This window comes from Lissotriton helveticus, chromosome 4_1 (assembly GCF_964261635.1).
Source record: "Lissotriton helveticus chromosome 4_1, aLisHel1.1, whole genome shotgun sequence".
NCBI lineage: Eukaryota > Metazoa > Chordata > Amphibia > Caudata > Salamandridae > Lissotriton > Lissotriton helveticus.
The window spans coordinates 726,479,031-726,506,678 of record NC_136063.1 but is presented as its reverse complement, the minus strand read 5'-3'; the positions used below and the strand labels follow the sequence as shown (position 1 = coordinate 726,506,678).

General features: G+C 40.1%; 1 protein-coding gene across 1 annotated transcript in view; it reads left to right on the top strand.

The window, feature by feature from the left end:
- DSG4 (desmoglein 4) overlaps window positions 1–7,797 on the top strand; it is a 117,364-nt gene extending 109,567 nt beyond the window's left edge. Inside the window, exon 16 of the mRNA XM_078687379.1 lies at window positions 3,163–7,797. Coding sequence (XP_078543505.1) covers window positions 3,163–4,542 — 1,380 coding nt within the window. The 3' untranslated portion in view covers window positions 4,543–7,797. The remainder of the gene's footprint in view (window positions 1–3,162) is intronic.
- The last annotated feature ends 19,851 nt before the right edge of the window (window positions 7,798–27,648 follow it).

Here is a 27,648-nt window from a genome sequence, read left to right as displayed (position 1 = left end):
GCGGAAAGGAGCAGTATAAAGAGGCAGCATTCAAAGTGCCTGAAGGGCAATAGGTTATACCATGCCTGTCTCTGCAGAGTTCCTGAAGTGTGTCATCTCCTGTACCATGGAGGCACGTTATTGGGGGTGTAGAGCGCTTCCTCTCCGAATCCCAATGCCCGACAAGGTCGTTCAGCTGCAAATTTGAATTTTTCAAGGAGTATCTGAGTTATTGGTTTCTTTGTAGGCTGTGCAACGGTGACCCCTTTTCAGTACCCGCCTTAATGCTTAGGGCAATAATGGATTACGTCCAATGGACTTCTATTCATTAATAGGTCCTAGTGAATGGCAATCACTTTTACCATAAAGAACACACAGACAACACAAAATCAATTAATCTTTATTTATATTAATTCAATGGTTATATTTGTTAATAGGTATTTAAAATTACTGGACCGTAGGTTGCTACAAGTGTAAATAAAGTGAAGGAACAGTGATCAGATGACTTGAATGTGCAGAAGGTGATCAAATATGGCACATTGGAAACAATATATAGCAGCTATCTGAAATTGGACATTCAACTGATAGAATCACATTAACTGAATGTCCACTGAATTCCCTCAATAAGGTGGTCTGCAGAGAGACCAAAACTACTGTTAATATATTATGTTTCTACCATAAAATAGTGAGTTGACAGGGTCATCTTCAGGACAATGTCAATTGAAAGGTAGCATTCTTGTGATAATTGTAAGCAGACTGGGCAAAACCTTTTGAAAAAGACATAGATCACGGGTACACCATAATAATACTGTGTTAGTACCTGGAGCAATTCTAATTTTAAGGCAATCTGAATGAGAAGGAAACAGCACAGAAAGGCCCTTGTTTCCGAGACAATACGTGTAAAAAAAAAACAAGATGAACTCGAGGCAGTACCAACCGTCACTGCCTGTGTGTTCTTTAAAGTTGAAAGTGTTTGCTATTTACTAGAATCTGTTGGTAAATAATTCAGTTATGCCCTAAGGATTAAGGGTGTACAGGAATGACCCCCAGAGAACCACTGTTTTCTTTTCTGCCGACACAATATCAAGGTTTCTAGGGACATTGGGTTGTCCCTGTAGTTTTGTTTTGGCATTTAGCCCTGGGCCAAAATTCCAGAGGCAAACACGGTGCCCCTTTCCCCTTACTGTGGACTTAGAAGCCAAGATGGCAGCAGTGCAATGCCAGTCACCTTTGCCCCACCACCCTTGAAGTATCCCCGATGGAGTCACATAGCGTTTCAACACATGCTTGTTATGCTCTGAGGGACATCAAGAACAAGAAATATATCTTCTCCCCACTTTTAGCTCTGGTGATAGGAGCTTTGGCAGATGTGGAAAGTTTGAGTGATCATCTGAAATGTTGTGATCAGTTCTGATAGACAACTCTTACCAACAGTATTGTCTCCTGTTCTGTATATTTCATTTGCCATATTGTTCTGGTTCTGTGTAGTGTGCATCTGGAGTACTGCGCCCAATTCTGGAGGATGCTTTTGCTCTGTGTCCAACTTTTTCTTGAAGGATGTGTCCAGTTCCAGAGGCCTGATTTGCTGAATTATGTGTAGTACGTGTTACCAATCTGGAAAATGAAGTCTGGTACTTTTAGATTAAATTCTGGGGTACTGTGTTCAGTAAAGCGGGCGTGAGCTGGAGAGTTGTTCTCAGTTTTGGAAGCCACATTTGGCATAGTGTATGACATTCTTGAGGTCCCATCAGGAGTACAGTGTTCACAGCTGAGATTTAATTTATATAACTTGGGTTCGTTCTAGGGTGCTTCAATGAAATGTTTCCAACTGTGATGGCTAGCTCTGGCATATTATGTTTCATTTTAAAGACCACCTCTAGCATATTATACCTGTTTCTGAACATCACGGCTGAAGAGTTCAGGACCAATGTTTATCGTTTATGTGTGAGTGTATGTGCTTAGGTAAGAAGGTGTATGAATGGGCAGGCTGTGAATGAAGGATGGCAGTGAGCTTGGAGGATAACTGGCAAGTGAGTGAGTTACTAAATGAAAGGCTGAGGGAATGGATGTGTGAATTGTGTTTTGGCTGGATAGACGTGGATAGAGTGGGTGGGTGTGCAAAGTGATGTGTCGCTGTCTGAAGTTTTGTGTGCAAGTTTTTTGGGCCAGTGAAGGGGCAGTTTGTGAGTGTGTATGTAAGTAAGTGGATGCAAGTAGCAACAAATATGACTGAGGGTTTCTGCAAGTCATTAACTTCGAATACTTTTCTACTTTGCTGAAAACTGTTCTTACATTTTGGTTTCAAAATGATTTCAATTCTCATTATTTCGTTCAGCGAGAAGCTATCCACTGCTACAGTATCGTCTATTGACAACTATACAACTTAGAAAGGAAGCGCATTTATGAACGTTCACTTTTCCAGGCATCTGGATTGGCTAGGGTCGAAAGATTATTGTATATATGAGACTGTTGTGTATTGTATCATATTCAATGAATGTATGTCATATAACCTACATTAAGCTTTTTATCCCAGCTTCCAATTTACTGCACACATATTAATTCAATCACTGGACAATCTAAATGTTTGGTGCTACATGACAACCCTTAACTATCATTGACTGGATAATTGCAAGGGGACTTTATGGAGCAAAAAGCAGACTAACTTGTATCAAAGTCCAGCATGTTATGTTGTGTTTGCTCTGTTATGCTATACCATTTGAGCCAGTTCAAGAGCGGACATGTTGACATTGGCATGGACTCTCAGTGATGTGGCTCTCCGGTGGCTTTGCACGGGGTTCTAGTGTTAGAATCATAGACCAAAGTCTCATCCAACTTTTGATGCTCTCTAACTTGGATCATGTTCTCTTCATATTATTAATTAGGTAGCTACTTATGATTTTCAGTTAAAGTCAGAGGGCTTTGTCAGATGTTCACACATCTAGTAGGCCAATACGCGCCCATTGCTCAGTGGCTAGAAGTGAGCATAAGTGGTCTTCTTTGGTGGTGAGTGCCTATAATTACTATTGTAACTGACTACATAACAGCCAGATCATGTTAGGTGTATCATAAGTATGGAAATCAGTATTTTGTTCTTAAAATTTATATGAGCACAGTGTCTTAACTGATTAATAGAAAGTCAGTACAAGTGAGCTGTAATGATTAATATTTCCTTGTTTTTTCCAGAAATCAGAATTTTATGCAAATGAAGATGAAGGGCGACCAGCAAATGACTGTCTGCTGATATACGATAATGAAGGCGTTGGAAGCCCAGTTGGATCCATCGGCTGTTGCAGCTTTATTGATGAGGATTTAGATGACAGTTACTTAGATGGCTTAGGGCCCAAGTTTAAGACCCTGGCAGAAATTTGCACTGGGAGAACAATTGAACCAGAGCCAACCCTTACTACGATAACTCCCAACATAAACACAGATACAAATTTCAGGATGTCTGAACCTAGGGTTCATGTTCGTGCCGCTGAACCTGCCCCTCCTCCTATCATCGATTCAACACTCATTACTGAAAGCTCATATTCATCTAGAGCCGAGATGCCCCAACCCAGACCAATTCCTGAGCCTGTAATGTCTGGCAATGTTCTAGTGACAGAGACTTACACAACATCTGGTGCTGGCATGCAGCCTCCCACTTTTAATCGTAATCCTCCTAGGCTGCAACCAAATGTTGTGATGGAGGAAACATACACAACCACTGGTGGGTCTGTGCAACCTCCTACACTAAATCGTAATCTTCGGCTTCAACCGAATGTAGTTGTGACAGAAACACTTGTTGGTCCAAACTCTGGCAGGCATGGAATGTTAGACATTCCAGAAGGTTCTAATGTAGTTGTGACAGAAACACTTGTTGGTCCAAACTCTGGCAGGCATGGAATGTTAGACATCCCAGAAGGTTCTAATGTTGTTGTGACAGAAAGGGTTATTCGTCCAGCTTCAGGTTTTCATAACATGCCTGATCTGAGCGATGGCTCCAATGTTGTAATGAGGGAAAGAGTGATTGGGCCGAACATTTCAATGCCCTCAAACTCTTTCAGCTTTCCTGACATAGGAGATGCTCAAAATGTTGTGGTGACAGAAAGGCTGATACAGCCAGCCTCTGGGTTTCAGGGAAATTTCTCAAACATACAGCCAGCCTCTGGGTTTCAGGGCAATTTCTCAAACATACAGCCAGCCTCTGGGTTTCAGGGCAATTTCTCAAACATACAGCCAGCCTCTGGGTTTCAGGGCAATTTCTCAAACATGCAGCCAACCTCTGGGTTCCAGGGCAATTTCTCCAACTACCCTGAACTCGCAAACGGACAGAATATGTATGTTACAGAGAAAACTACAGTCACTGGCTCTGGCAACACAGGGCAAATGTATATTTCTGATAACAGGCTAAGTCCTTCTGCTGGAGCCATTTCCCAGAGTACAATGCAAAGTGCAGGATCTGGGGTTACAGGCCAATTGCTAACTCCAGAAGCTATTCTAAATCAAGCCATTGGAGCTCCCTCTCCGAACACAGTACGAAGGGTAACAAAATATAGTAAAGTCCACTATTCAAATCAGTAGAACATTTGGTTATGTCTTCACAGCAACCTAAACCTATACTTAATTCACCACAGAAAACAGAAAGGACTTGTCAATTGGAGTTAGTCAATAATTTCTAATGTTCCTAACTTTTATTTGAGTAAATTATAAGGCTATTCCTTGGTCACATGACCGGAATAGTCATCAGGTTAGTTTATTTGTATTGATTATTTCATCCAGCAACTTTTGGAGGAAGTTAATATATTCAGCTCAGTATATGCCTCAGCATAATAAAAATAATAGTATATCACACGCAGAATGAGTTAAAAAAAATATCTTTTAACAATAAAAATTATATGCTCCACGATAAGTTCTGTTTTGGCCTACATTAGAAAGATATGCCCAGCTGACCACAACTAAATAATTGAAGACTCCACCCTGTACCCGCATGCCCACTGACAAAGGCCATTAAAAAAACATTGAGACATATTTTGCCACAATATATTATTTTTTTGTAGCTGCACCTTTTGCTAAAGTTTCATAAATACAATGCTGGGATTAAATGCTATTGGTCCAACAGATTTTTACTTCAAAAGAAGAAAACTATGATTACAATTACAGAGGGCAGAAAAAACAAACTAGATCCTTAGGATGGAATGGAGCCATATATTATGCCAAAAGAAATTGTTCATTTTGAGAATGATGTTTGTGGAAAAAGTGGCACATCGATATTTGACTCCACTGACACTGTTGTGATTTAATGTTGTAAAGTATGTAAAATAACGTAACTGTAGTAGATTAAAAATAAATAGGTGTAAATAAAGCAAAGACAGCCATAGATTATTATGTTTTAGATAAATTATAACGAGGTGGATTTCCTTCCATGGCACTATAATGCTAAAGGGAAAATTACTCTTTGTAGTAGTTAAGATAGGAAGAGACATATCGTCATCCCTGCACCGAATCTAAAGGAGCATAAACTATACAACAATAAGCCTGTAGCATCTAATCCTCCTTTGCACAGGGCAGTGGATGAGGCTGTGTAGGCATAGATAAGGCTAGTGCTTTTGTTGTTGGGAAACCACCATAGCAAAACACAAGTTCTTTTCCCTGCAGCACCAATAATCCTTGCACCATTCCATAGCTTAGTTATCATAGAATTTACAGGTTTAAAAACATAAGATATTTTGTAGTTTATTGTTCAATTTTGTCTGCCCCAAAAGATAAGTATATACAAATCTGAGCGAGCAGGCTTGCCCCACTATGACATGTAAAAGTGTATGTACGTTGATAAACCTAAAAATAAAACCTATCAATTATTTTGAAGATGCTTCTCATTTCTTAGTAAAACAAACCAAAATGCTATTTTAGGTGACTCATTTCACCTTTTGTAATTATTTATTTCTATAACTATTTTTGTACATGTACTGCTTAAAGCAGGTGCTATTTAGAGCACGAGTAGAAGAACTGAAGTATACAGTTTCAAATATGTCACCTTGTCAGCAATGTGCCTCAATTGTTGTCTCATGACCCACCTCTACAGGGCGAGAAGGTAGTTTATGCATATTCACATGAGATGGAGTTTAATGGCTGGTTTGGTGACTGTAGAGTGAGATGATGTATTGAAACTGTATATTGCTCAGTGGACCAAATTGTGTAAACCTGAACAAATGCGTTTATCGCACTGACCCTCAGGTCCCTAATATCCCCAATTTTGGAGAACTTTAACATGGTAACTCAACATGTGTCATATAAGCAAACTAGACATTCACATTCAATAAATGACGTCTCATCTACAATAATTGAGAAGGCCAAATCATGCTGAGGCTCTCCAACGCTGCACCAACTAATAACCAATGCAGTGACCCAAATCAGATATTTCTTTCTAACTGCACAGTATGACATTTTCAAGTGTTCCTTAATCACTGGTCCTGGTAGACATAGGAGGAGAATGGATCATCATTTGGCATTCTAAATGTATATTACATTCTGCCTCCATTGTCTGTTGAAGATGACTTGTAAAGTAGGACAAAGACAATCACCATGAGATTTTCACAAGGTTGTTGTTTTAAATTCACACTTTTAAGATCATATGTTCTTGCTTTAAATTTCCATGTGATTAAGTAAACTTAAGCACCAAAAGAACTTGTTAAAAGTTTTGAGCATGGGAGAAAAATTCTCCATGTTATGGTTATACAGTATTTGCACTAAAGTTTGTTATATTGCATTGCAGACAAGTAAATTGTAAATAGGAGAGCGGTGAACCAAACAGCAGCAAAACATGCTTTTTAGATAAAACCAATACTGCCTGTACTTGCTTCGCACAAGTGTTACAACTTCTTTAACAGTGGGGACTTTTATGTCAGACAAAGGTTTCTATTTTGGGGCTAAATGCAATGCTGCAGTATTTTGTTTCTTGCTTCTGTGCAACATGGCTTGCAACTTCAATAGGGTGTTACTGTGGCTAATAAAGCAAATGAGTGACAGTGATGGGTCTCATGAAGGAAGACATCTTGAAAAAGTAGCATGAAGATCAATGCCTACGGCAAATCACATAGAACACCATAGTAAGATGTAGAAGCTACTCTGGTATTGTAGAAAATCACAACCCTAGCACATAACTCGATTCATCTTCCTATTTTCAATGTATCTCCCATGCCTTTGTGAATCTTATCATGGGACAACAGATCTTATTTATTAAAATATTTTATACGTAATGTTTTGCTTTACTCTGACATAGACATTGGGAGACAATATCTAAATACTTGATGTGTACAGCTGCTATGGGACCTTCCAAAAAACAGTGTGCTTGTTCTTTTTGAGGAAGGTGTACTGGTGTGAGGAAAAACAGTATCTAAATCCTTAGACTATATCACTGAGGCACAGTTGGTAACCCCTCCCCCCTCCCCGCATTAAGGAGCCAAAAGGAATTAAAGTGCACAAATCAAAAAAGTATTTACTAGGCCTAAAGTGATGTGACATATGTATTTAGAAAATAGCCATCATGAATGACTGTGCACATGTTGAAATGGAAATATGCTAGTGCGCCCTGCGTTGACTACTGCAAGAAATTGGCCAAAAGTGCAGGATAAACAACTAGCACAGAGAATTAAATATGTAGCTCGGTGGTAGCATATTTATGTTAGATTTTCAACAATGCCTGTTTTTTGGAGGGAATCATATATTTGAAAGTGTACTTAAAAAATAAATTTTGTGCAATTTGTTTTTATACTTCGCCTTGACTGTCTGGTTATATTTTTGTAAATCCTGGAAACCACTAATAAAAAGTAACTTTAACATTTTTCATGTTTCTCCCTTATTTTGCTTAACAAAACTCATGAAAAATTCTGATAACCTTGAATAATTGCTATTTCCAGGAACATTGGTCCTATTTTTTACCAGAAACATGTTCTATCTAATTCTAACCTGAACGGTGGTAATGGTTAATCAGCAAGTGAGCATAAGGCTATGCAAATTTGACGCTTCCTAAGTAGAACATTCTCACTTGGAATCAGTGATATATTGGGTGTGGAGTAAACAGATAAAGACAATATTTAAATGTATCCTACATCACAGGTACCTGTTTCTTCGTTCTTGTATAAGGACAACAATTGACAATAATGCTGATTAAACAATAGACAAAGGAAGAGCTATGCAGAGTGGTCAAGAGTTGTTTTGGCATTAAAATATTAAAACTCCTATTTTATCCCTCCGTCCCTAACACAAACTGTGAAATGATTTTCAAGGGCCATATTTTCTGTGTGGGCGTACAAACAGCTCTTAATAACTGCAATTCTGTGTCACTGCACTGATGTAACCCATTTTCCTCAAAATATGGTTATATACCTTTACTTATAATTACTTCACAAGACAAAAAAAAACATGACATAAACCATACATACAGATGTGCAGAGTTTAATATCCTATTTAATACCACTGAGTAGTAAGGGGAGGGGCATACACAACCCATTTGAGGCTTACACACACACACACACACACACATACAGAGTTGGGAATAGTGATGATGTAGTTAATGTAGGGTCTGAGTTTCGTCTGAAATTGGGATTTTTGTTTTGCTTACAACTTTTGCGCAATTTGACGATTCAGCACAAAACTTTTCAAAGGGAAAAGTACATTGGATTTGTGGTCCACCTCAGATGCAATTTAGAGCGGTCTAAAAAAATACTGAATTTTTCCGTGCTAAACTCCCGTTGGAATCATTGCTTTCTGCACAGAAAAAAGCCAGCTTGTGGAATTCCTCCAAATGTGGCAAGAAACTTAAAATTTTCAGAGAGGTGTGCCTTTGCTTGGTTTGGCATACATCCGCTCTAGATTTTAAGATATTACCAGTTGAATAAGGTGTCAGCCGGTCTTCGAAGGCATCACAGGTGGATCTTGAGAGTTGAAAATTTATTTTTTTATTTGCCTATAGCTTTTGCTCTGTTTAATCAATTCAGAAGAAATTTCACAAACGTTTAGAATGTGTAGCCAAGTCATGTTTTTTTTTAATTTGTTAAGGGAAGCTGGTCAAAAATAGTTCATTTGCTAACAACTGTGGCATCGTTTGTCGAATGTGAACTATGGTAGCCACTTAGCATGTTAAGGCGTCTATGAGTACGTAGATATTACTGCAGATCTGTTCACCGAAAGCAAAGTTAAAAGGGGGGGTGAACAACATTTTCATGTGATAAATATTTTAGTGCTGTTTAAGGGATTTGCTTTAAATTTGGCAGAGCCAACAAGGAGGAAAATTAGTGCGGGATCTAAAAGTCATGTATTCGCTATTAACTTAACAGGCATGTGACAGACAATTGGCATGTTTGGCTTACTCTTGATACTTTGAGTTTCATGTGATCCATCAACTGGGGCATGGTTAAGTGAGGCCAAAAAAGTATTTTAATAATTTTGGCAGCCTTTGACAATTCAGCAAGCAATCTGTCCGGAATTTACATGTTTAGTATGTATTCTGCTGGTATGTCAAGTTAAGCCAGTGCAACAATTCCATGTCTCACACACATCTGACCTGGGTGTAAAGTTGTTGCACAAAACCAAAGACTACATGCAGCTTTGGTTTGGAGCGAGTTGGGTTTGCACAGGACCTGACCCCCTGTTCTTAGCTGAAGGCCTAGTAGGGTAGGGGTAAGCTCCATTCGACATCACACAGCCAGAATATATATCCACACAACTACTATTAAAAGACTTTCAGTTTTACAATTAAAACCCACAGTTAATATGAAGTTATAGTTAGCTTTGGTCACAACACTTCAAACAATTAGAAATTAACCTAAAACGCCAGAGTTAAAATGCAGTTATAGTTATGGCATCAAACTGTAAAACACCTGAAATACCCCAGTGATTATTAGTTCCACAAACCATAGATTGAAAGACCTGTAATACAAACTATAACCCACACTAAATCCAATGCTCCTGACCTCTCTATTAATGTAACAAATGACTTCATAAATGATCTCAATAGTGACATGAAATATTGCCCTCCCATTAACATTATGAATGCCACAACTATGGATATTGTGGGATGTCTTTGTTTTGTATATGTGCTGTAATTAAAAAAAATCAGATGTAAAGTTTTATTACCTATGGTTGTAAATATCGTGGTGTCATAAGCGCTTCATTTGCATGTGAGTATAGCCCAATATTTGGCTATCATACAAAGGTGAGGATTAGTGTGTATATATTGTTAGGTCAGGTTTGCATTGAAAAAACAGTTTTTTGTTTTCCTAATAGTTTGGCGCATTCAACAATTCTGCACAAAACTTTCCAAAAAAACATACGTACCTGAGATTTGGTTTTGTCATTGCAGATTATGTGCAGATCCGTCAAGGGGGGAGGAAAAAAGGATGGGATCAAAATTGACTTTTCCACATTTTAACTCCCAAAAGAAAATGTGCTAACTGCTAAAGAAATAAACAGGTAAACGGAATTACACAAAACTTGGCATGAAAGCAGAGTTTACTATTTTACTCAAGAAAATGCCTTTGCTTGGTTTACGGCATTCCGTTCAATGTTTTCTGAGAAATTATCATTACAAAATTGTGTTGGTAGACTTTAAAGAGTTAAAAAGTTATTGCGATCTGGACTATTGGTCTGCAGATGGTCTGTTAACCTGGGCTCACAGACAATTCATGGGCCCAAATGTAAACAATAATTACATTTGATTGGCCGAGGGAGCTTTTTCCCCGTAATCCATATCAGGTAGAGGATCTGAATAAGGGACTGTGAACCTGATCCCTCTGATTGGCTGGTACAACTCTGAAAAAGTCTGTTGCTGACATTATTACAGGATGCAGGCTTGTTCCTGGTTCCTGAAAAAGAGTGAGGGATCCAAAAGGGGCAGGAGAAACATCTCCTTGCTTAAGCTGAGGTCATGGTCCAAATCCAACCCCCCCCCCTGTGTGTGTAAATAAAAAAAAAGCTTAACTGAGAAGAAAGTCTAACTTCACTACTCATAAATGCCTTTATGAATACCGAAAATCGTAAAGTTAGACTTTCGTCACAGTTTACCTTTGTGAATCGGGTCCTCGTATTATTAGTAGTTCAGGGTGATTTTAATTGAAGATACGTAGCTCTTGTTAGTGAAAAGGTTGGAGAGACCCATGTATATATCTATATAAACATAGAAAGCTATATACACACAGTCAGATTTAGACATTTCAAGCAAACGTGTTTGTGTATGCTTGTGTCCCTTCTGTAGGTGACCCCAGTACCCTTATGTCTGGCCCAATGTGGGCCTCCCTTAAAAGATCACGATCTGAAGACGAGTTTATGAAATCTACTGATACTCCTGAGAATACCACAGTGCTTGGCATCAGATTCCCTATCCATCTAAGCACCGGTGACATTGTTAACCCAACTCAATTGTATTAAATATATGAAGTTTGCAACGATAAAGAGTTGAGGTTCGGTTGGGTTGTGCACCCTTGATTGCTGATTGCACATGTAGCTCTGAGGCACGCACTTAATTTGCTAACTCCCTTAACAGATTTAATTGTAGTGTAGTTCCTATTATCCCAATAGGCTCTGCGCATTGGAATAATACCTTCAATAGTATAGGCCTAGACCAGACGTTAACTAGGTCTTCTATTGTCGATATTAGACTTAAAGTTTTGGGTTTGCCAGCTAGCTCAGAGTTCACTAGAAACTTTCTCGAATAGGCAAGGAGGAGTTGAACCTCCCTGGATAGACAAGAAGGGATTTAGTTTCTGACAACCATAGAACATGACAACTTTGCTCTCCCCTAATCAAGAGTGTATCTCTAGAGTCGTGTGAAAACAAAAGACAACTTATTTTACTCAGTCAGTACGTGCATTCTTAGTCTCACCAGATTGTAGAGAAAAGGAAGAGACGGGCGTGTTCAATAAAAGATGGTATTTATTGATCAGTCTCTTTTCTCATACAAGAGAAATGAATCGATATTATCGCAATACTTATGGTTAAGTAAAGTGCATACAATAAAAGCAGAAGTATAAAATAATACTGTAAAAACATTTATATGGTTTCTAAGCCATAAGGTGGTTTAAAATGGATAAAATAGATACATACACATATACATTTGACTAATCGTACTCAACTGGTGTTTCTAACTACGCCTACCCCAGTGTACCTGACCTAAGCCTAATACGTGGGCGGGAATAGAAAGTAGCAGTTTAAGTTAAGTTTGTTTTGCCAAGTGACTGACTCAAGAATTCTCTGCAAGGGGTTATTCAGTTCTGTACCTGGAATCTAGGATGAATGAGGGATGGTATCTCTCGTCTCTGGTCTCGATATTCCAGGCTGCCTGGAGGGCTACCCGGAAGCGCCGGAGCTGGATTTCTCGGCAGGAGAAAACAGCGTCTCGTTCTCAGCGCGTCAGGAAGGCGGGGCTGCGCCAGCGGGGTCTGCTCTGCTCTGGGCTTCGGCAAGTCTGGCTGCTCCGATCTCGTCACCACCGCGTGTGTTTGCATAGGGCAATATCGGTAATATTTATACCTTTAAGGTGCCGAGATTGACGTAAGGATGGACATAGATACGTCAATAAGGATGTCATACGACCTGGTCGTTAGCACATTCTTTTGCTGAAGTTCTCGGTGAAATCAAAACAATGGCCGCAGGGTTTTTCCCAGGTTGTCATAGGTTTGATTTGTTTTGAGAACTCCGTATGCCTTATCAGGGGCTGGAGGAATATCGCTTGTCTAATTAGATGGCAAGCGTTATGACCTAATCAGATAACACGTTCCTGTGCCGTAGTGCGGCTTAATCAGATAACGGTTTCTGCATCATGGGGGTTTTCTGCATCATGGGATGGCTGCTAGTTAACTTGTTAACCAGAATAGGGTCAGGAATAGGGGGATCGATACAGAACCTATAGGAATACATCACACCCACTCCACGCTAACTATGGACATATTTACGAATCTAGGCATAGTAAAACATACTGTAGAGTATTGTGTATACCTTACCACCCCAAAATACATAAAATGCATTTTGAAATTATCAAATATACGGAAAAAACAGTCACATGTATTATATGCACTCAAGCTGTAGAATAATGCTAAAGTAATCACGCATATCTATACATTATCACTAATTTGTATATGAGAATTTACACATGAAATGGCTCTTAATACAGAAAAACGGTTCGAGACCATTCCATCACAGAATAAAATAATTATGAACATACCAGCGGGCAGCTAATGTCTATAAAGTATCTAAAAATAGAAATTTTAGTTCTCTAAGAATAGTTCTTACTTTAAGCAGAAGATAAGTGTCCCGAAAAATTTGTAAAAATATTTTGGGGCTGCTGAAAAAAATTGCGGTCCGTGAACTGGAGGGAAAATTGTTCATGGTATTTTATTATTCTAGTTGAAGGCCAAATTCAGGTAACGCCGTGTGCGAGCTTGCTCAAAAGTCTCTATTTCTGTTCTGGTGAGAACATCATATCATTTATACTGTCGAAAAAGCTGTCAACAGCTTCCTGGGAGAGTTCCACTAACTCGGAAAAAGGTGTAACCATGCATTCGTGCGCATGATTGTCTCCATTGACGTTTTGATTAGTATTGCTGACAGAAGGTCGTACCTGATCAATGCTGCTTTCATCTTGAACTTCACTACCCCTTAATCGTAGTGGTGAAGCTTCCACGAATGCCGTCATCAGGATTGGTAGCCGTTGAGGGCAGCACAAAGCATGAGCCTTTATTGGACTCAACAATGTTTCTGCATCCATTGGCGCATCCGATTGTAGCGTCAGACAGGTGTCTAACACGCATTCTTCTCCGCATAGCAAGCACCTTAATACAGGTAAAACACATCGATGCCACATTGGTCGAAATGATAGAAACCAAGTCATGTTCAGGTCTCTAAGCCGGGATAGTCCCAGGATTTTTGATATCCGGTCCCGGTATCCAATGGCTCGGATTGTTTCTTCCCTTGTCGCAGGTGTTTTGTCTGTGACACGGTTTGCCATAACGAAATATTAGGACCAAGAATAGGATTCCTGCATTTAGTCCCAAAATGAGGGGAAATCCGCCAAAAATCGAATGGACGAAATCTGGAAAAATACCCAGTATGGCTTTGAATGGTGTTAATGCCATCGAAAATACTGTCTTAAATACTTTTGAGACTCCACTGGTATCAGAAATATTTAAGATTTCATTCAGGATTTCTGCGAAATGTATGGGGGAATTAGTTGATAACAATGAGTGAATCTCTGCAGTCGTCCTTGCGACTAGGAGATCATACGTTTCTTTTGATGACGTGAGCCTGGTCGGCGTCTGAAGAAGCACTGTTTTCATTCTGCTTAAAGTATCTATTCGAATAGAAGTAATTTTCAAGTTGGGCCATGCCCTTGCCTCCCTGTCTGGAAAGGAGCTGGGGAACAATGAGTGTCCACAGCACTTGACCTTCGCAGTCGTAGTTACGAGATAAGGAGTCCCGGGCATAAGACTACAACATCTGCGATTCACAATTAGAATGTAACTCCCATTTATAGAGTCTTTGAAAGAATGGTTCTATCTCTGTTGCAGGTGCGCCTAGCTGGTGACATGAAAGGTTATTTGAGTTCCCTTCACAGGCTCCATGCAAACTAATTCCATTACACAGAAGTGTACCGCTTAGTGACATCGCACAATTATTGCCACTAAGAAACACTTTCTGTCCTTTATTACTGACACATGCATGTGAATAGGGCAAGTTCCATGTTGTTTTAATGTACCCTTTTTCCAATTTTTCGTACATGCCAGCCTGTATATATTTTTGGCAGTATTGAAACCTGAAGGTTGATATTGGAATATTAATTATCCCATGTATTATCCATTCACTGACAGGTCGTTCTGACATTGTCACTGGTAATCTCTCGAGTTTCTCAATGCTCAGGATTGTATAATCAGCACCCTTCTGTGCCATACTGATTTGTTTATCAGTAAGGTTAAAGATATTGAATAGTGACGTTGTGTTGATTAAACGCCAAGGCACATAGCCTGAACGCAGATTTTGTAACGTCCAGCCAAGTTGTACAATAGAACGCAATTGAGACTGACCGTGTTGTAACAACAGTAAGTCTTGCGATATTATGTCGATTGCTGAAGACACAATGCTGTCCAAAGAAAAAATTCTGGAGGACAGAGTCATTAACCCATTGTCCACTACAGAAAGTGATTTTTCCAAATTAATACGGTCAATTTCCCGTATTCTTTCTGCTGTCTAAATTTGAGTTACCTTCCAGGCCTCGTTGTATGCTGCATATACAGAGGCTGCTATGAAACGTTTTTGACGCTGTTTGCGCGGTCCCATAATGAAATCACGCAAGTCAGCACCATCAGTAAGTAAAGTTAGGTGTTGCTTAATTTCTGCCAGTGTGGAAGTTTGTAGCCATTGAAGGCATAATTTGCCCACACTGTAGGTGGTTATTATCCCTGGGTGTTGTCTTTGGGAATATCTAGGGTCTGGCCTGGTCAATTTGAACCCCTGTGTTTTGTTCAGGAATCTGTCTTGACAGTTATTAGTATCTGTGGGCCAGATCAACCACTGTTTCCAATCTGGATGTGTTCTGTTTTGGTTTAATACATAATTTACGTCTATCTCTTCATCTGTAGAGCTATTGCTGTTCATTGTTGGTTTTGGAATAGACGGTTTATTTAAGTCTTTGATTTTGGCTAGGCCAAGACAGGTAGTTTGTTGAACAGTGTCATTTAAAAATATAATTTGTTCTGGGATCATGCAGGCTCTAAACAAAGATTCTATACCTTGTACTTGCCATTCTTTTGTACCCCAAACACTTTTTACTTCAACATTTTTGTCCCAATAATCAAAACCAAAAGTATTCATTTGTTCAAAAAATGAGTCTGAATATATCAATTTTGTGTTCGTTAGCATGGTCTTTGTCCCTGTCTTATTTGACAATTTGAAATAAAATGTTTCAGCATTACTTGTGTTAAAACCTGAGAAGTATGAATATTTGTCATAAAAGGTTCTTGAGCTTTCTTTTGGAGGGGTTGCACAATGTTCCCATTGATTATAATTTAAAACATTTCTAGGTTGTGCAGATCTATGTAGAAAATGGTTACCATAGTGGTTGTAACAGTACATACTATCATAATTTGTCGAACCCTGCAAATAATCATGTTTGGTAAATTTAGCAGACATCACTAAGTCAGACATCATATTATTTATACTTTCAAAGTCCCAATCATCAGCAAATGAGCTTGGTTTTACAAAGTCACTCAACGAGATCTTAATTTGGTGTGGATATTTGAGGATTTCGACCGGACCATAAATTTCATAGTCAGTGTTGTCCCATGCTACCCCACCCGGTATAGGATTGGCTGTGAAGTTGACTGAAGAAAGTTCTCTTTTCTCGACGTGTGAAGATGTGTGTGGTTTGAGGATCAAGTTGATTTTCTGACTTGCTGTGTCCATTTTAGCATATTTTCCCTCAATGAAGCGTCCCAAAGTTAGTATCATGATGAGCCAAAGTATGAGGATAAATGCACCAAAACCCACCCAAAATTCAATCCAAGGAGAAATCAGATATGTTTCCTTCAGTTGTTTCAAAAGTTCTTTAACTTTATCTTTAAAGGTTTTTGTTGGTGGCTGTGTTTTTGATTCACTGAAGCCTTCAGAGGAATCATCGAAGTTTATGAAGTAGCCGGATGCAGTTCTGTCAATTGTTCCAATTGCTTCAGTATTACTGTTTCTTGCATATTCGTTTGTTACTTCATTGTAGGTTGGTGTGTCTCTGCTAAATGTTTTTATTTGGGTTTTCAGAGGTTTAAGTTCCAATACATTGTTGCATAGTCCTTGTTGTTCTTCTGTAGGCGTTTCGAATGTGATTAGCCTCTTAGTTGGGACCTCTGTATTGGTAGCAAACCTTGGTGTTCTACTACTTATCGGGAGCCCACTTGGCCTACTATTTGTTATCGGCCACATGATTGTGGTTTTACCAGGTCGATGGATACAACTCGGTTCTCCTTTTTACCAGCAAGCGGCGGTAGTACAACTGATCTTGTCCCGTTGATAAACAAGACAGGAACTGCTTTTCTGTAAGAAGGCCCAAATTCCTTCTTTACCGCGATCTTTTCTCTGACTAGATCCCCGACTTTTGGAATCCAGACAGGTCTTGCTGGGACAGGTGGTGGTTCTTCAGTGGTTGTTGGCTGCTGTTTCAACTTTATGTTGCTCAGGTCTTTTCTTTTTTCGTTTAAGTCCTGCAAAATAGCCAAACGATCTTTGATATCAAAGCTTTTTTCCTTCACCACTGAAGTCTGACTGCGAGATCTAAGACTAACATCCTAGTTCCAAACAATAATTCGTACGGACTGAATCCCTTCAGAGAATTTCTTGGCAGGTTATTTAGACTACGTTGGACACTTATTAGATGTTTGACCCACCCAGCTCCCGAACCTAATACCCTTTCCGTTATAGATTGCTTTCTGCCTTGGTTTTTTCTTTACACCATCCCGTATCCCTCAGGAAGGAAGTGAGAAGAATCCCGCTGTGCTATGCTCATTTGGCCATGTTTCCCCACAGGCTTGAGGGCTAATGTGAAAACATTGGTCAAACGTAGCATGTTCCTAGCGTATATGCCATTTAGACTCGCAAATCTTTGTATAACAGTCCAGACGTCAGCCGAGTGCTGAGGATCTACATTATAAGTGGAAACTAGCCTGTATATGTTAATCGGACGCTTTGCTTTTTACTGTTGATCTTTTCTGGAGTGAAACGCCACGGTAGTATACCGTTACACTCGCCACTGCGATCTCTCTTGCAGTCCGGGCATTTTTTTACCAAAATGTGATGCTGCAGGCTCATGCCTGGCCACCAGTACATTGATTGTAATTCTTCCAGAGAATCTTTTAGTTTGAGGTGTCCGAGACCCTCACCCATATGTGCGTCTGCAATTAATAAGGTTCTCCTGTCCATGTTTGGAATTACTCTATCCCCCACTCCAGGGATTCGAGCAAAAGGGACGGAGTTTGCATCGATTATGTATGTGTAATTGAGTGGATAGTTGATCGGTAGCGCTGAGCAGTTGCCTTTTGATGACGTTTTCACCGCCAGCACTGTTTCACCTTCAATGTATTTTAATGTACGCTTTTTTCTAGCTACGGAAGCCGATTTAGTTGCTACCGCTGTGGCTGTCTCAGCCAATGAATTCCCTGCAACGTGAACGCCATCACGCTGATGACTCAGTGAGTGTGTCACGTGAGTCTTTGGTAGTTCTTTTTGTAACAGAACTATTTGTTCCCAAAGCAGTTTTTGCTTTATTGTTGCACCTGTGTCATCTTTGTAACCGTTTTGAATCCATGTCTGCAAATCGTTGTTATATGATTTGACGCAGTAATATGAATCGGACACTATGAGTGTCGGGAATTCGCGATCTGCATTATCTAGCGCCATTTTCAATGCTATTATTTCAGTCTGTTTTCTGAATTAGTTTCTACTGAGTGTGTTTTTGTTAATAGAGGTCTTAGTTTACCTCCGCGCCACACTTCTTTTGTAATCTCACATGTGGGGTTGTATGCTTGTTCTCCCCAAACGGAGGGTTGAGCATGTCCGTCTGTATAGATTACACTAGCGTATTGTCGTAAGGGCAGAATGTCGATTGGCAGAGGGAATGTTCTTTCATATTCTAGATTTTTCAATTCTTTTAATTCTGGATCAAAGTAGTATTTTACTTTGTCCGTTGTAATTGAATTCACCCATTGTATCCATTCCGGATTCAATGCTGTTGTTGGTAAATTACACGGTGTTGTTAATGCCTCAAAGGCTGATTCTGCTGTTCTGACTGTGATACGTCTACCGTCAGCTTTATCTTTTTCTCTAGCTATTGCGGTTTGAACTGCATGAACAATGTTTTCTTTAATGCTGAATTTCTTTTCAGCTTCTGTGTACAAGTGTGATTTGAATGCAATTGGTACCTTTTCTCCCTCATTAGAGGTCAGGTATGTGAATCCGCATCTTCCTGGGATGACTCAAATCACAAGATTGCGTGTGTTATCACGTGTTTCTAATTTTGTTTTAATTAACATGTCTGTTTGTAAGGATCTCAAAATTTCTGTGTGTATTTGAGTCCAATTGGTTCTTTTAAAATCTGGTTTTATTAGATCATAAAGGGGTTTGACCCTTTCTGCGTAATTTGCAATGTATGTTCTTCCGAAATTTAGGAAGCCTAGAATTGACTGTAGGTTTTTTAGTGTTCTAGGTGCTTGGAGTACGGCACATTTCTCTAGGAAATTGTCAGCCAGGCTTTTGCCTTCACTTGATAATTCATATCCTAAGAACAGGACTGTTAGATGGGCAATTCTAGAGATTTTAAAGTTGAATTTGTAACCCTCTGCTGCGAACCCAAGTATTATGGTCTTCACTCTCTTCAAGTGAGTATCCAAGTCATCATCTGTTAGGTATATGTCGTCGACATACGATAATGCTTCGTCATCATATGTTTGTAGTAATTCTGTTACTCTCGCTGAGAATACCCCTGGGCTATTCTTGTACCCCTGGGCTAACCGACAGAATTGTTTTTGAGTGCCATTTATTGAGAACGCAGACAAATATCTGCTCTCTGGTGCTATGTTTTGACAAAAGAATCCATTAGGGATGTCTAATGTTGTTTTGTATTTTTTGCGCACTATGTTATTCATTAGTGCAGCACTATGCGAGTTTTGCACTGCAAAAGGTTTGCAACATGAGTTAAGGTGTCGGTAATCCAAAACTAGACGATATGAATTGTCTGGTTTGGAGACCGGAAACAAAGGGTTGTTCATTTGTGAGGTGCAAGTTTCAATCACCCCCTGGTATTCTAATTGATCTAGGATTTCTTTTACCTGTTTTTTAGCTTCTTGCTTAATTGGGTACTGTCTTTGTGCAGTAGGTTGTGATTTTAACTGGATTTTGTGAGGAGGAGAGTCCTCATCCCATCCTACATGATTTTTATATAAAGCAGGAGCTTGAGCTACTGCCCACTTTCTGGCAAGTGTGTATTTTTTATGAATTGGGATATGATTTGAGAAGGCAGGCATAATTATTTCTTCGCCATGAGGGCAGTCCCTGACAAACTCTGGTGGCCAGTCTTTTTCAGCTAGAAGGATGTCATAGCCCTTGGAGAGATTATCCCAAAATAGTCCCCTTATTTTTCTAGTCTTATCCCCTTCTATACGTAAAGTTATTTCATATATTTTGTGAGGTTTGCTAACTCTGGTGTCTGCAGTTTCCACTTGAAGATATTCATTCGTGTCCACTGTCTCCAGATGATTCATAAGGACTTTGCGAGCTATGCTCACTTCTGCTGCGCTGTCTAGCATTGTCTGAGCCCATTCTCCATTTTTCAGTTGTGTCCTCAGTATTCTCGGCATTGTTAACTACTTTAATACTGGCTACCTTCTTTTTTGGAAATTGTAATTTCTTTTTTAGATGAGCAGGTTCCTTGTCTTTGGACTTGGCGTGCTCTTCTCTTTGTTCTGATCGTCCTCTTCTTTCCGATTTCTGCGAGGAAGTCTGAAAAGATTGAGAGGGACGTGTATCAATGTCTTGATATCTATCAGGCTTCTTTATATTATCCCTATTTCTAAGGTTATATCTTTTCCCAGAGGGGTCACTTTGGGGTGACCTGTGTCTTTGGTTCGGAGATTTTTCTCTCCGCCGAGGAGACCTTCCTCTGGACTGGAATTTCTTTTCTTTAGGATTGGATTGTTTGTTTCCATCTCAGCTCTTTTTTTGTGATGTTGAATTATTATTAAAAAATATTTTTTCGGGACTTTCAATCAGTTGTGGTTTTACTGGTATTCCACCTAAACTATCTCTACCTACTTCCTCATAGGACTTTTCTATAATTCTGGCAATTTCAGCTGGTTGGTCTGCTATATCTGTCTCTTTTAACCTCTGGCGGATCGCCACGTTTGCTGCTTCTCCCTTTATGTTGGCTAATAATATAGCCGAGACCTGCTTGAAGTCTTTTAGTAATTTCATACCAAGAGTTAAAGCGGATTTTGGACCGTATTCGTCTTGAATTTGTTTTAGCACATCTGGTATTACCGAAATGGATGGAACACCGTGCGTTTTTGTGTAGATGGAAGCAAAGACTGTACCCCAAGTGTCACAGTCCTCCACGTGTGGTGCGATTCCCATTGGAAGACAGATAGTCAGAATCCTGTGTTTTTCTAACGGGGTGGTGTATGTATGTATATGTATAAACCGTTTTGTAACGCGCTCTGTTACTGGTGAGTATCCTGGCGCGGGAAAAAGACAGATCGGCAGAGAACAAGACATCGGGGGATCCTCCTAGACTGCACTCTTGAATAGGTGAGTTTTCAGGTGTTTTTTAAACGCAGCCACTGTCGGCGTGGAGCGTAGATGGAGAGGGAGGGCATTCCAAGCCCGAGCCACCACAACGGACAGCGACTGGCCACCCAGTCTGACACGCTTAAAACGGGGAAGGGACAATTTAAACAGCGAGGCGGATCTCAGGGTGCGTGCCGGGATGTACCTTGTGAATCTCTTTCTCAAGTACGATGGGCCCTGGTCATGAATTGCACGAAACGCCAACACCAAAGATTTGTACAGAATGCGTTGCGCTACGGGAAGCCAGTGAAGCGAGCGCAGCTCAGTGCGAACGCTCTTCCACCTGGGGATGTTAAATAGTAGGTGAACAGCCGCATTCTGAACAATTTGGAGGCGTTTGACCAGGTATGCCGGAATGCCACTAAACAGTGCATTCGCGTAATCGAGGCGAGCCAGTATAAGCGCTCTGGCAACCGACTCTCTGGCCTCCCTAGGGAGCAAGGGGAAAAATTTGCGGAGCATTTTCAGAGTGGCAAAACAGGTGCCTGTAAGTTTTTTGATGTGATGCTCAAATCTGAGATCCTCCGTAAACCAAATACCCAGATTTTTTGCTGGTCTCCCCATTTCTATTGGGCAAGGAATATTAGAAGGCCAAAGTGTGCTCTTAAATGAGGGGGGGAAGGAGCCATAAAAGAGCACTTCGGACTTGTCCTCATTGCACTTCAGCTGGGCCTGTGTTAGCCAGCGAAATACCGAGGACAGACACTGATGGACTGTAGACGTGTCCAGATTGTCGTCTGGCCAGGTAAACAACAATTGGGTGTCATCAGCATACCCTAAGATTTTGGCCCCAAACTGTTCAGCTAGGTATACCAAAGGTGTAATGTACACATTGAACAGTAAGGGGCTAAGTGTGGACCCCTGCGGAACCCCTGTAAGCAAAGGCTTTTGCTCAGAGGCATGCGGAGGCATCCAGACCTGCTGGGTCCTATCAGATAAAAAAGAGGACAGCCATTCCAGCACCACTCCCCCAATACCTATGGCAGACAGCCGACCGAGAAGGAGATCATAGGGGACAGTATCGAAAGCGGCAGAGAGGTCCAATAAAATTAGGACCGCTCTGCCACCTCCGTCTAGACATTCCCGAATTGCCTCGGTCATCTCCACCAGGGCCGTCTCGGTGCTATAAGCAGCCCTAAAGCCCGATTGGGCAGGGTGGAGGGCATTCGATGTTTCGACGAAACGCCGCCTCTATTTGGGTGATTTTTTGTGCTAACCAGAATGGTATTTGTTCCCGTTTAGCTGGTACTTTACCTAGGCAGGATTGTATGTTCTGTGGTGTAATTTTATTTGTGTTCCCCTGATGAGGGGTCAGTTGTGGAATTTTAATTGCTGGTTGGATTGTTGAAGTCTGCATCACATATTGGACTAATTGTCTATGTAATTTTATTAATTGTTTTAGCTGTGTTAAAAGCTCTGCTGCAGACATCCCATCGATGTCTGGATGTGGTGTGTATCCGGCTAGGACCGGCCATGTTGCTCCTGGTCTACCTAGTGGACCGAGCCTGGTGATGTGATTATTGTGTTTTACGGCGCCATTAAACAAGAGCAGGTGCTCTTGAAATTTAAGTGGTACTTCACCTCCTCGAAAGGAGTGTACTCATTAGGAGGTTCCTCTGTTTTGTAATAGTGGAAGACCTTTGTTACAGCATTAGCTGCTGGAAAGTTTATCCATGTGTAGAATACCTCTGTCTGCCGATATTCGTGTGCCTCAATTACGAATATGACTGTGCCACCTCTAGGTGTCAGTCCATTTTCTATAAGTTTTAAAGTTATAGATTTTCTTGTGTTGACCGGGATGATTATTATACCCGGGTCTGCTTCTTGCATAGCAGTATCAGCTGCTGCGAGTTCAGTTGCTATTCTAACTGCCTCTCTTTCTCCTTCACTGTCTGACATTGTACTGTCCAGAAGGTTATTTTGTTTGTTTGCAGATCAGGTTCTTATGGAAACAAAGATTAGATGCACAATATTTTGGAACAGTGTATCCTTCAACGTTGACTAAACCAAGAACCATACATAGGAGTTTCCTCCTGCGAGGTCTGGCGGATATTACCTTTCACCCACTCCAGACGTCTTTAGAGTATTATGGGAAAAAAGGGGTCTGAGTGAAAAAGCACGACTGAGTTACTCTAATGTCTTGCGTTAGTTTTATCGCCTTTCCAAACGTTTGGGCGCCATGTAGTGTAGTTCCTATTATCCCAATAGGCTCTGCGCATTGGAATAATACCTTCAATAGTATAGGCCTAGACCAGACGTTAACTAGGTCTTCTATTGTCGATATTAGACTTAAAGTTTTGGGTTTGCCAGCTAGCTCAGAGTTCACTAGAAACTTTCTCGAATAGGCAAGGAGGAGTTGAACCTCCCTGGATAGACAAGAAGGGATTTAGTTTCTGACAACCATAGAACATGACAACTTTGCTCTCCCCTAATCAAGAGTGTATCTCTAGAGTCGTGTGAAAACAAAAGACAACTTATTTTACTCAGTCAGTACGTGCATTCTTAGTCTCACCAGATTGTAGAGAAAAGGAAGAGACGGGCGTGTTCAATAAAAGATGGTATTTATTGATCAGTCTCTTTTCTCATACAAGAGAAATGAATCGATATTATCGCAATACTTATGGTTAAGTAAAGTGCATACAATAAAAGCAGAAGTATAAAATAATACTGTAAAAACATTTATATGGTTTCTAAGCCATAAGGTGGTTTAAAATGGATAAAATAGATACATACACATATATATTTGACTAATCGTACTCAACTGGTGTTTCTAACTACGCCTACCCCAGTGTACCTGACCTAAGCCTAATACGTGGGCGGGAATAGAAAGTAGCAGTTTAAGTTAAGTTTGTTTTGCCAAGTGACTGACTCAAGAATTCTCTGCAAGGGGTTATTCAGTTCTGTACCTGGAATCTAGGATGAATGAGGGATGGTATCTCTCGTCTCTGGTCTCGATATTCCAGGCTGCCTGCGAGGGCTACCCGGAAGCGCCGGAGCTGGATTTCTCGGCAGGAGAAAGCAGCGTCTCGTTCTCAGCGCGTCAGGAAGGCGGGGCTGCGCCAGCGGGGTCTGCTCTGCTCTGGGCTTCGGCAAGTCTGGCTGCTCCGATCTCGTCACCACCGCGTGTGTTTGCATAGGGCAATATCGGTAATATTTATACCTTTAAGGTGCCGAGATTGACGTAAGGATGGACATAGATACGTCAATAAGGATGTCATACGACCTGGTCGTTAGCACATTCTTTTGCTGAAGTTCTCGGTGAAATCAAAACAATGGCCGCAGGGTTTTTCCCAGGTTGTCATAGGTTTGATTTGTTTTGAGAACTCCGTATGCCTTATCAGGGGCTGGAGGAATATCGCTTGTCTAATTAGATGGCAAGCGTTATGACCTAATCAGATAACACGTTCCTGTGCCGTAGTGCGGCTTAATCAGATAACGGTTTCTGCATCATGGGGGTTTTCTGCATCATGGGATGGCTGCTAGTTAACTTGTAAACCAGAATAGGGTCAGGAATAGGGGGATCGATACAGAACCTATAGGAATACATCACATAATGATTAACAAAAATGATGACAAAATAAACTCTTGCTTCATGAATAATTTAATAAAAATCAAAGGGTTAAGCCCTCTGTACTGAGATGTGTGTGTGACCTGCTGCTTACAAGTTAAGATCCTGGCATGGGGAATCAGCCTGTGATGCTTCCAGATTCAATTAACTTGGCATTGCTCTAAACTCTAATACAATAATTTTACATAAAATATTATGTTTAAAGCCCTTTTTGGTCATAATACTCTAGAACAGGGGCGTAGCTAGCATTGGTGCACCAAGTGCAATCACCGGGGCCAATTGAGCTCTGATAATTGATGTATTTTACTATCCCAACAATAGTAAAAATTGACCATTTTCCACGTTTGCGCCAGGACCAGTAGCATCATTGCTGCGGTACTGCTCTATAATAAACACATTTCTCTTCACAGAAAAGTCATGAGTCTGTGAAAGTGTGATATTTTTATTTCCCAATCTTGTTGAAACCCACCAGTGCTGTCCTGGAAACAAACCTCTGATGTGGATGTCTGGAGACATTCTCACCTCTATAGGTTTAGCGTGCGAGCGACAGAGCTCTTGCAGTCTCTGCACTCCTTCAATTGATTTCCATGAAAACTACTTCTGGCTGCAGTTTTTATTTCTTGAGGACTACTCGATACCATGGTCAGAAACCATCTCAAGATACTTAGTCCCACCTAGATCCTTGTAATTACTGCAGCAGAGGCTTCTGGGTAGGGGCTGCTTCTCAGAAGCAGTCACTGGAACTCTCAGACATACTTCATGCCTGTATACACTTCCGCTTGTCATTTTAGGCATGAATACATTTTTTTACAGTTTTAGATACCATAGAAAGAAATAAAGAAAAAGAAAGAAAAAAAAGAAAGAAAACTTAAGAAAGAAAAAGAAAATGAACACTTTGAAAAGCTGTGTCTTCTTCAGGCAAGCCACATTCACATTTTAAGGCACACATAATTAAAACTAATGAAATCATAAATCGTTGTTTTGTATAATATATAATTACATAACAGGGAAATAAAAGAACTAGCTCTCACATTGTTTCAATGTTATTGTCTTGGATTATTATAATGACCATGGTTCAATAATCTGGAAATAGTCACACAACTTCTTTGGACGCGTCTGAGAGTGGCAGGGCACATTTTGTACAGAGATGGCCTGGTATGTTATTCAATTTTGGCGGCTGAAGCTTTTGGACATTTTCATGTTAGTTATCCTTGCGTGTTTATTGTTAAAAGATGGCATTCTGTTATCACGACTCGGGATTGTAAGCAGTGCTTAAGATGTAAAAGAATTAGTGCCATTGCCCAAACCTGTGATCAGAAGCCCGGAGCTATGACATGCCACCATACCAAATAGCAAGGCTGCATAGTTTTCAATCCACCTAATGCCTCTTTAAACCACTACCAGACATCCTCTTCCCCTTTATCTCACTCTTTCAGGCTCCTCCTTTCTCCCTTTATGACGGGGTTTCCATCTTTCTCTTTCTGCTTCTTCCCTTTTGAATGTTTTTTTTTCACTCTTGCTCTTCGTAATGGTCTGATTAGGAAAAATAAGCGATGAACCCAAAAATGAGTGCTGGAGGCCCCTACCGGCAACCACTGGATCAAATTAAGCACTAGACGTAATCTTATGCCAAGGCACTGTTTCTTACATTCTGATGATTCTCTTCAATACACCAGCATAATATACATTGTGTTACCTTTAATCTGGTCAAGACAGTGGACTTTGTCAATGGGTAATGCCGTTTTTACTTGTTGCTCTTTTTAAAAAAAAAAAATGTTTTGCAACCATGAACATCTTCATTATTCTGCATTGGATATTCATACATTAGATGCCCATTATTATTTCAAAAAATCTATTAAAAAAGCAAGCTGAATTACATAAACCCTCAAATATCTACTTCTTATTTTGTATAAAAAGACAGTTATGCAACCTTGCGTTACCACCAAATTTGATATCCCAAAAACTCCTCCTGATTACATTAAAGGGTAACAATAATTAGGAAATCATCGGGTAAATGAATTTTTAAACAGAGCAAAACATTATTACAATCCCTAGTATGTAAGTGGAGAAGATGAGATGTGATGTTTTGATAATTTTAGTGTAGCACAGTTTAATATGTGGTAGCATACATTATTCTAGCAAATAATTGTAGAGAAAACGGACAGGTAGGAGGCACTTTCAAAAACAGGCTTACAAAAAGGGTTACTATGAATGAAAAAATTTATAGAGTTTAATATCTTTGGGTAACATGCTGCCATTCATGTATTTTTTACATCTTTATTAGTCAGGTATGGCATCTTTCAAATCAAAATCTCCTTACCCAGGGAACAAGTCCTAATAAAAAGAAACAGGTGGGATACTAACGAAGTTAGGCAGTATGCAAATGACATCATGGCACATGACAAGACAGCTTGTAACAGAGCAGGTGGCATTATAGAAAGTGACATGACAAGGAGTGACATCACAACCCATGACCTCACAGGAAGTGATATCACAAGAAGTGACATCAAATCTTAACACCTCAACCTATGTTTAGCAGCTTTATCATGAACACATTTGAGTGCATTATGAGATTTAACAGTGAGATTCTGTAACTGGGTCGTGCCAATAAGGTGATACAACCCGACACAAAATCTGGGCTTCAACTTATACACTTATTGTTTTTTTTTAGAACTGCCACAAAGACATTGGTCCAAGGAGAAATGTGGCAGTAATCTGTTCTGTTTAATTGGTTGCAAAGTTTGCATTCT